The sequence below is a fragment of the Merops nubicus genome, unplaced genomic scaffold (assembly GCF_000691845.1).
Source record: "Merops nubicus isolate BGI_N331 unplaced genomic scaffold, ASM69184v1 scaffold21988, whole genome shotgun sequence".
Classification (NCBI taxonomy): Eukaryota; Metazoa; Chordata; class Aves; order Coraciiformes; family Meropidae; genus Merops; species Merops nubicus.
The window spans coordinates 35354-45386 of record NW_008626636.1 but is presented as its reverse complement, the minus strand read 5'-3'; the positions used below and the strand labels follow the sequence as shown (position 1 = coordinate 45386).

General features: G+C 39.6%; 1 protein-coding gene across 1 annotated transcript; it reads left to right on the top strand.

Moving 5' to 3' along the window:
• Positions 1-1076: 1076 nt before the first annotated feature.
• Positions 1077-3902, top strand: CMTM6 (CKLF-like MARVEL transmembrane domain containing 6; the record flags this gene model as incomplete). Its single annotated transcript, XM_008946084.1, has 3 exons — positions 1077-1253; positions 2146-2244; positions 3735-3902. Coding segments are annotated over 3 exons (444 nt in total), but the record flags the coding sequence as incomplete, so codon positions are not given.
• Positions 3903-10033: the final 6131 nt, after the last annotated feature.

The window sequence follows — 10033 nt, the reverse complement described above, 5'->3', positions numbered from 1 at the left end:
AGCAGCAGGAATTGACAGTTCCCGTGTGCTGAATTGTTCTTATTTTTACTGTCAGAAAACTGAAACCAAAGGCTGGTGGTTATCTTCCAAGCACAATTCTGAACTATAGAATTTGGTTTTGATTTTTTTTTTAAAAAACTGTCAACCTCATTATTGCTCCTATACTCTTATTAAAACTATAATCATCCTTATATCAGTCTCTATTTTATGTCTTAGTCTGATTCCTAGTAATGATTTTAATTCAGTGAACTCCTTCCTGCAAGGATCTATAAACCTGTCTCACCATTATGGAATGAAGGAAACTAGAAAGAAGTGGTTAAAATGAGAAAAGATTTAAATAAAGCAATTTTCTTTCTTGTGCAATAAAAGAGTAGAAAATCCAGCAGCAGATTTATGGTGACTGTACAGAAATTAACTCATGAACTTTTCTCAAAACAAAGTATGGCAGGAAGGGGAACACAAGCTTCTGCATAGATTAAATACACACTGTCCTGTGTAGTTTAAAGTTTTGGTTCCTACAAGTACTGCTGAGCTTCTGTTGTTACTGGGTTACAGCACATGAGCTGTTAGCTACCTGCACTTTCTCTGAGGTTTTATCAAGGAAGGTAACATCAGCTATAAACTCTCAGGGAGGTAGCTGACTCTGTCTGTGCTGTCCGTTTCCCTCTCTGCTCTGAACCCAAATATATTTAAAATTAAGTGCAGTTGTTAGTAGCAAGCAATAGCATTTTTTCTCATTCTGAGCAGACTGTGTGCTCTCCATGCTGCCTGCTTTGTGTGCTTCCAACTAACAATTGCATAAAACCACGGATAAGCAACTTTGATTGTCTAATAAGCTGTTTTTGGCACTGTGTGCTTAGCTTACCTGAGAGTAGTTTGTTGACCGACTTTACTAGCAAGTATGAACTGTGTTACTATGTAGTTATTTCTGTCTTTAATAGTGCAGAATTTTACTGGGTTCTGTGTAGATTGAGGCTTTTCGTTACAGCTGTCTTTATTAATGTTCCTGTTAGAGATGCCTATTTGCTGAAGGTGTTAGAGACTTGATTCATCTAAAGTATGTTATTTGTTTGCAGATTTTATCTCTTCTGGCTGTTATTTGTGAAGAAATTGTGGAGGATTGTATCAAATGTGGTGGACTTTACTTCTTTGAATTCACAAGCTGCAGTGCCTTTCTTCTGAGCCTCCTGGTCCTGTGTGTGTACTGCACTGAAGTATATGAAACCTTTGGGGAAGATAAAGTACAGAGAGCGGTAAGAAAATATTTTTTTAAGACAAGCCATTTCTTGTAAGTGTTTAACAACTACTAAGGAGTTAAAAGGCTATACAGAACGATTTTTCTTCTCTATTTGAAGGGTAGATTAAAGTAGTTTACAGTTAAAAAAGTAGTCTGCTTTGAGTGTCCCTTTTATATCCTTTTATATTGACAGTTTTTCCAAAATTGTATGTTGGTTGCCTGCAGGATATTAGGACTTGTGTGAAAGTCTTTCATACAGGCTAATGCTACTGTGTAGTCATCATATATATGTATGTATACAGAACAAAGTTTACTGCCACCATCATACTTGTAACTTGCCTGTTTACGCTATCTAGTTCCCCACCAGGTTACTTCCTTTTTTGGTAACAATCATACTTGTTACTGTTTGTACTTTTTCAGAAGATGGAGCCATGGCAAAAAGTTGCTCTGTAAAGTCAGTAAGAATATCATGGTTTTTGAGTGTCCCTTCCTATTTATCTTCAGAGCAAACAGTTTTTTCCCGAGAGTACAGATAAGGGAGTGTGGTAAGAGACTTGAATGAGCTCATTTACTTACAGGTGTCTGATTTCCCAAATGTTTTACGTTGGGAATAATGCTAGCATGGTTGATCTGATCTTGAATTTGATTGTGAAAATAGAGGAAATGAATGACGTACTTAAAGATGGCAAAAACAAGGGAGTGTGTAATTCACATTCTTTTATATAGTTGGTAATGTTGAATGTTGTTTGGAATGTCATTGTAAAATACATTTTCCAAAGCTTCCATTAGCATCACAATTTCAAGGCATAAGCTCGCTGGCAAATTGACTCTACTGCTGTAATGGTGCTTGTTCTTTTTTCAGGTAGTGTATCTACAATTCTATAACATTCTTTTTTTTATATCTGCAGAATTTTTGGGCTATACTAGCCATAGGTGTCTTTTTTCTGTTAGCATCAATAGTGCTTACTGTGACCAGCTCTGGGACTGCTGTTGAAAATGCTGCATGTGTAAGTCTTAAAATAGCATGATTTACTTTGTATTTATCTTGTATGTTAATTTCTGTGCCCTCTAGACTTCAATTTGCAGGGGAGAAACTGGGCAGGGGACAGGACTCAGCGCATTGCAATGTTCCAGGAGGAGCTAGCTATTTCAGAACTTCCAGAAAATAACCATAGGAAATCCATAGAGCAGGCATTCCTCAGGATTGCTGGAGAGCTCTGTGTGCACTTGCAGCGCCTCAGCACTTGCAGCTTGCTTTTGTGTTCATCAGGCTTCACTGCCTTGGCTCTGTGTTATTCCCTGTCATCTGTCACTGTTTTGATATTGCCACCTCTCACAGCTTTCCAGGTCTCTGTTATCCTATCTCAGAAATGCCTGATTTTTTCCTCAATTGTTCTTTCATAATGCCACCCCCTCACAAAGTCAGCAAGAAACCATGTGTTTTGGCAGGCATTGTAAAGCATATGTGGAGAATGCTGGTTTGCAAAGGCTGCAATAGGAGCACCAGTTTCCTCAGTGACAGAAATAGTTATAAGAGCAGCAGGGAATGCATCTCACAAGGAACACTGAAAAGCTTTGGAATGCTGTGAGTGTCTTGATTCCTCACTCATTTGGCACTTCATTTGAATAACCTTGGAAGAGTGAGTATGTGAGTTTAAAAAATCAAATTTTGATTTGATCTTGATTGGGGAAAAAATGAGTTAGAAAAGAAAGCAGAATAATTCTGTTCCACAGTCATGAGCTATTAGAGAGACACACTTTTGTATAGTCATCTGGGATGTTGATATATCCAGACCTAATGATTCAAGTATAAAGTCTTTCAAGTTTTTTTTCTAGAGCTGGAAACCCCAAAACTATAATGATTTAAGATTTACTAGTGTCAAATATCTTTGGGGCAAATCAGTTGTATAAAATTTAGGTGGAAGTTAGAATAATTCCTGTGTTTCTTTCCTTGTTTGAAAGAAGTAGCTAAAACCAACCTTCTCCTTACTCTGTCTTGCCATGGCTAGTAATGAAATGTCATTAACAAAATGTCATTTCATTCCCCCTTGCTAATCCTGTAAGGGCTTGCTTAGGCTCTGTAGATCTTGTCTCACTTCACCTTCCACGCGCTATTCTTATTTGCTTACTCCTTTAACCAGCGGCCACCTCTTGGACAAATACTCTGCTATACCACTAGCGCTGTGCTGCTTTAATAACAATTTTTTGCAATAAAATTAATTTACTTTTACTATTAAGGGCTGTTGAGAACATATTACAGTGTTCACACTTGATTAGGGGGATGAGAAATGTGAAAACTTTTGCATTAAATGTGCTAGCATTATGATTTCTGGTCTATTTCTAATTGAAATAAAACTACTGATTTAAAGAAGACTTTAATCTTATTATATAAGCATTATTAGTGTATGTAAATAGCCCAGCAAATGTCTCCAAACAATGTTAGAATACTGTTAATGTTTGTGTGTGGTAAAACCATCTATTCCTTTCACTTTCACAGGTGTTTGGATTTCTCGCAAGTGTTTCATTTTTAGCTGAAGTTATTGTAGAGCATTTTTACAGTTGGAAACAAAATGCTGATGGACTCTCTGAAAATCCTGGCAACACTCAGAGTGCCACAGAAAATCAGCCACTGAATAAACAAAGCCAACTTTCTGGAATTATTTAGGTTTTTTTTTTAGAATGGGGCAAACTAAAACAAATTTTCAGTGCACTGTAGGTAACAACTTCTGTCTCTTCTTTCTGATCAATTTTTTATGCATTGCTCATCACAATTTTTTTTTAATAGGTCTTTAGGTCAAGTAATGGCATCTTAAGCATCATGTAAGGTCTTGCTTTAATAAGTGGTCCTGTCACCTGTCCAGGTGACATACACGAAAAAAAAACTCGTGTCTAAACAGACTAACTTAAGGACAACAGTGTGCTGATTTGATTTGGACAGAGGTGACTAATGTATGAGGCATAAATTCTGAGCTATGCCCTAAAGATATTTTGTGTATAAATGGACCAGATATTCCTGTTATGAGTTATAAATTAGTACAGCAGAATTAATTTTTGTGCTTACTAGTCAAACTGTGAATGTAAAAGGGATGCCTAATTGGAGCCTTGCAGAAATGCTTATCCTTATGTAACAGGTTTGGTTTTGTTTTTACTCTTCATATATCTCGGTTCTGTCTGTGGAGATCAGTTTAATGTAACAGTGAGCGTAGGGGTTTTATTGGGAGGGTAATGTATATTAAGGAGACAGTTTTGCACCCCATTATTGTCAGTTTGGACCTGAATGTCAGAATCTTCTTTCAGATTATTTTGAAAGATATAAAAGTTGCAGGAAGAAACTTGAAAAGCCAGCTGGCAGAGGAAAAAGGTGAAAAATAAATATTTTCAAGAAGTAACCCCAAAAGCAGCAATCTGAACACGAATTGGAAAAATGCTACAGCATGTTGTTACTATCCTGGTGAATATTACTTGTGAGGTTAATACCATATGCAGCTTGTTTATGCATAGGTCATGGTAAATTTTGCCAGAATGTTTGTGGACTCCACAACTTTCTTTATAAATATGGCACTAGCTTGAGAGCTCTTGCTACTGACTAGCTCTGTTGGTAAACTAAGCACTTGCATCCTTGATTTCTCTCACAAGTGACAGGCTGTAGGACTGCAGGAAATACGACTGATGCAACACCTATCAGACAGGTGACAGACAGACCAGATGTCGATGGCTGTGAAAGAAATGAAGTGGTGGAAAGGCATTTTCCAAATCACAGAATGTTAGGGGTTGGAGGTAGAAGCAAGACTGCTAGACCTCACTTCAGAGGAAAGCCTTCAAAAGCTGAGCAAATTGCTGTAAGGCAGGAGATGTTCCGAAATACCAATGCAAATGAGAAAAAGCTGATTTTATGCAAAAAAATTCTTGTGTAAGTGCTCATGACATTGTCTTTGTCTTCCAAGCATTAATTCCATTTCATCAATACCCTATTCCAACAAATTTATACTCCTGTAACCTGTTGTGGCAGCACTAAGCCCTTGCGAAATCTGGGCTTGTTTGGAAAAGGATGAGGAAGCTGTTTTAAGACAAAGGACTATTTAAAAAAAGTCAAAGTTGTTTTTTTTTTCCCCAGTGCTGCCACTTTCTGATGAATTTGAGTTTGTGACATTAGAATCATAGAATGTTTTAGGCTGGAAGGGACCTCTAGAGGTCATCTGGTCCAACCTCCCTACACAAGCAGGGACCTTTCTACCTAGGCCAGGTCGCCCAGAGGCCTACCAAGCCTGACTTTGAATGATTCCAGGGATGGGGCCTCCACTACCTCTATGGGCAGTCCATTCCAGTGATCTATCACTCTTATGTTAAAGATTTTTTTTCTAGTATCCAGTCTAAATCTATCCTTTCCCAGTTTAAAACCATTACTCCCTGTCCTGTCATTACAAAGCCTTTTGACTAGACCTTCCCCTGCCTTCATGTAGGCCCCCTCAGGTACTGAAAAGTCACTATGAGGTCTCCCTGAAGCCTCCTCTTCTCCAGGCTGAAGAGCCCAAAATCTCTCAACCTGTCTTTATAGGAGAGGTGCTCCAAACCTCTGATCATTTTCGTGGCTCTCCACTGGACATTTTCCAACAGGTCCACGTCCTTCTTGTGCTGGGGGCTCCAGAGCTGGACACAGGACTCCAGGTGAGGTCTCACCAGGGCAGAGTAGAGCACCAGGATCACCTCTCTCCATCTGCTGGCCACGCTTCTTTTGATGCAGCCCAGGATGTGATTGGCCTTCTGGGCTGCCATTGCACATTGGTGGCTCCTGTCCAGTCTTTCATCCACCAGCACTCCCAAGTCCCTTTCCACAGGACTGCTCTCTAGCATGTCCTCTCACAGCCTATATTGATAGTGCTGGTCGTCCCTGCCCTGGTGCAGGACCCTAAATTTGGCCTTGTTGAACCTCATGAGGTTCACCTGGGCCCACTTTTCCAGCCTCTCAGGTCCCTCTGGATCACATCCAATCCCTCTGGCATATCAACTGCACCTCCCAGCTTCATAGAGACATTCCCTTTCTAAGCTCTGAGGCAAGCCTAACACTGCATGGATGATGAAAAATTTTGACAGGTGGTGTGAAGCATCAAGTTTAAGCTGTAGCTTGGTTTAGGAACCATGCATAAAATTATTTTTCCTTCATAGAATTTCCTGCTTTGAGAAGAAAAAAATGCTCTTTGCACTGTTTTTTTTCCATGTATTTATTAGTGTCCATTTGCACTAAAACCTAATCTCAGCCTAGGTGTACAGAGCTTGCTGTAGCTGTCTCTGAAAACCGGGTAGATTATAGTGAGGTTTTGTTATGAGCAGTGTCACTGGTGATCTGAAACCTGCCATCTCTCTGCTATGATTTGCAATGTCTTACTTTAGGGATTATGTTCATGTCTATGATGAGCATTCTAAACCCTTTTGTTTGGTTGGTTTTTCTAATTCCCTTGGATTCTACTCAGTTTGTTTTCACATCAAAACATCTGTAGCCTCTAAATCTAGTTCTTTAATTAAAAGCTGTAAATACGGTGTAGGACCAACAACATGCTGCTGGTATTTATTAAGCAATGCAGCACCATGACAGGACTTTTGTCATGATGTGATTTTTCATGTAATTATTCTCACCTTGAAAACATATGAATAGAGTTCTAGGTTTTGATAGCTCTTCAGACAGACTTTTCCCCACCTAAGTGCTTTATTATTGGTGTCCATTCCAGAACTGGAGACATTGGTACTGAAAGGGATCTGTAAAGTCATCTCTCTGCCTTGGCCTCTCTATCTGTGATACCTGCTGCTGATACTTCCCAGAAAAACTGAAATGCAAAGCAAGTAATATTTATGAAAAAGTGCCACGATGAGCTGATGTCAGAAGTGACTCTGACTGAGATCTCCTAACTCCCATGATCTGACCTTTGGGCCTTTTGAAACAAATACTGCCAACCTTTTCAGAATGGTTTGATGGATTCTTCTACCACACACATGCTGGCATCCCTAGCATGTTTTGTGTTTGAGAGGCTTTGGGCTTCCTTTTTTGTTTTCATTTTAGCTGTTCCAAATAGGTAGTTTATACCCATTCTCTCACCAGCTGACTGATCCGTGTGTAGATCTGAGGATCTGATTCCATCTCTGACAGAGAGGGATGCAAGTGTTGCCATCAGCTAATGAGAACGACAAACGAGTAGTCTTTGGGAAACTGGCCAGTTGTTTTCCTCTGTTACAGGAGCTTACTAATGGGAAGAATCCTGCTATTCTTTACAACAATACATATTGTTCTGCTTCAGGTGCTCTTTAGCTGGCATTAATGTCATATAGTATTGAAATACTACAAGCAAGTCACATATTTGTTACAGGTTTAAGGCAGTTGCTGAATTATTGCTTCCAAACCAGTTGCTGCCTAACAAAGTAATTGCTGCATGGTGGTACTATTAATTCTAGGCTTATAATTATGAAGTGGTTGATTTTGGTTTTTGGTTTTTTTTTCTGTTTTAAAATAGTTGAGAAGCGGGTTTGCTAGAGTGTATGCTGTCCTCTGCTTCTGTGAGGTCATTTCCTTAACTGCTTTATCAGCTTCCTAAGATAGAAGGGACAAGTGTGTAGCCCTCCTAGCTCACCTGCCCTTGCAGGCTCAGCTGGGGAGGGACCTCCTTGCTGCAGTGGCTGAGCAGAGTAGTCTCCTGCAGTCATGACACGTCCCGTTTGATGCTTCTGGTGTCAGATCCAGGCTTTGATGGTCTGTCTTTTCGTTAGACAGATCCCCCAGAATGGCACTGGGACTGGATTAAATATCTGATTTTGCAGGAGCTCCATGCTTGTGGCTGGATGTCTGTTAATCCTTCCGTGGTCTGGCGGTGAAGTGATGTGCTTGTCTCCCAGCTTGCTTCTGAAGAAATCAGCTAGTTGATTTAAACCAGCTATTTAAACCACTTACATTAAGGCAGCTGATTCTGACTGAAGTGGATTAGGGATTGTTCAAGGTGGTGGTGAGAGTTCTGGCAGAAGTGCTGTTACAAGCAACTGTCTTAAATTTCTTCTGTTTGCAAATTAACCATCTCTGTACCATCTTAACTGGTAGTAAAACCTGTGGAAAGAAGCAGCTGGCACAGTACATACACCTGGGGATTGTCTTCTACCTTCACCACGGTGCTTGGTAGCGGTGTTGTGAGCCTGCTCAGACACCTTAAAACCCTTCATCTTTTCCAGTTGAGCCCATCCCAAAATATTTAAAGGCTCTGCACCTGCTTTCAGGCTTTGTTTACAGTGCCCTGAGGATCAGTGCAGAGGATTCTTCAGGACATGTGAGGACTTGTGAAGTGGCTGGACTGTGCCTTTCTCCTCTGAAAATCTGCACGTGCATTGTGTAGGTTGTGGATGTTAACTTCGGTGTTTAGCCCATGGTAACATCATGCTACCAGTGCCCTTTGGGTTCTAAATATGTGAAGGAATTGTGCCTTTCTGCTTGCAATCTGTGTGTAAAAATAGCAGGGGAAGGCTTGTGCTCTGTTACCGGTGAGTTCTATGCACCCTCCAGCTTGAGAAAGCAGTGAGCTGGCTCACACAGTTCTGAGCTCTGCTCAAGGTGTTTTGCATAATGGCCACCATGGTGATCCTCAGTCAAATCTGTGCAATAAAAATCCCAAGCTTTATACACTGAAGGGAAATACTCTGTGAAATTGTTGAAAGATTCTATAAAACTGTAACAAATTCAAGATGCCTTTAAGATGGAAATTCATCTTTGGTTTAGTCTACTGATGTAAATATAAGCAGTCCTCTAGATATTAAATTTTATGCTGTTCAGAACTCTTACTTTTAATACTTTTGAGAATTTAAGTGACTTTTAATGATTATTAGATCAGGATGATAATACAGTGGTTTTGTGTATAAAATAAAAATTTTATACAGTTTGTTGCCAGTGTTGCCTTGAATTTCCATTTAAATAATTTTGAAATGCTTAAATATTTTTCCATTCTAAACCTGTGACCTTTTTTAATGTATTACACTTTTTTTGTCTTAATAACTTTCTAAAATATTTTGTAATAATTTTTAAAGTAAAATATGATTAAATAACACATTTCTTATTTCTGCTGCTATGATTTGGTGTCACCATGTAGTTCTGCCAGAGCCAAACGTAGGAAATATCATTCTTGTCCTTTGCTGCTGGTTCGGAGGAAAAAGCTTGCACTGTGTTTGCCTGTCACTGGGAAAGAGGGTCTTGACTTGCAAAGCTGGGTATTCTCACTGCATGTGTCTAGGAGGCAAGTCTGGTAAGGTCAGTACGACCTCTTACCACAAGGTCCAACCAAAATAGTTTACAATAGCCTTTACACATTACCCTGGTCCATAGGTGATACGTAAGTCAAGTGTTGCCTTCTTATTGTCTTGATTAGCTGGAGCTAAAAAACATAAAGCAGCAGGTCTGTTAAAGGGAGGAGCACAAACTAGCAGAAGGTGTTAAGAGCAAATTGTTTCTTCAGGTGTAGAAAAATGCAGGTGACCAAGTCACTTGGTTGAGGGAGAGCTGCTGGATCCTTTAAAAATATTTGATTGTCAGTGATGGCAGGTGAGGGAAAGGAAATAAACCTGTGTGCTCTCTGGCAGGGTAGCTTTTTTGTTTCATAATCCTACAGATTGTTTACTACCTGGTCATCCTCTTGTAATTCTCAGGAGGAGAATGGCACTTGCTTCATTGTCAGCACTGAACTTGGAACGCCACGGCATATTATTCTTTCTAACATAGCATTAAAGATCAAATTGTCTCTTTGATGAAGACACTGGAGTTGAACATAACCATAA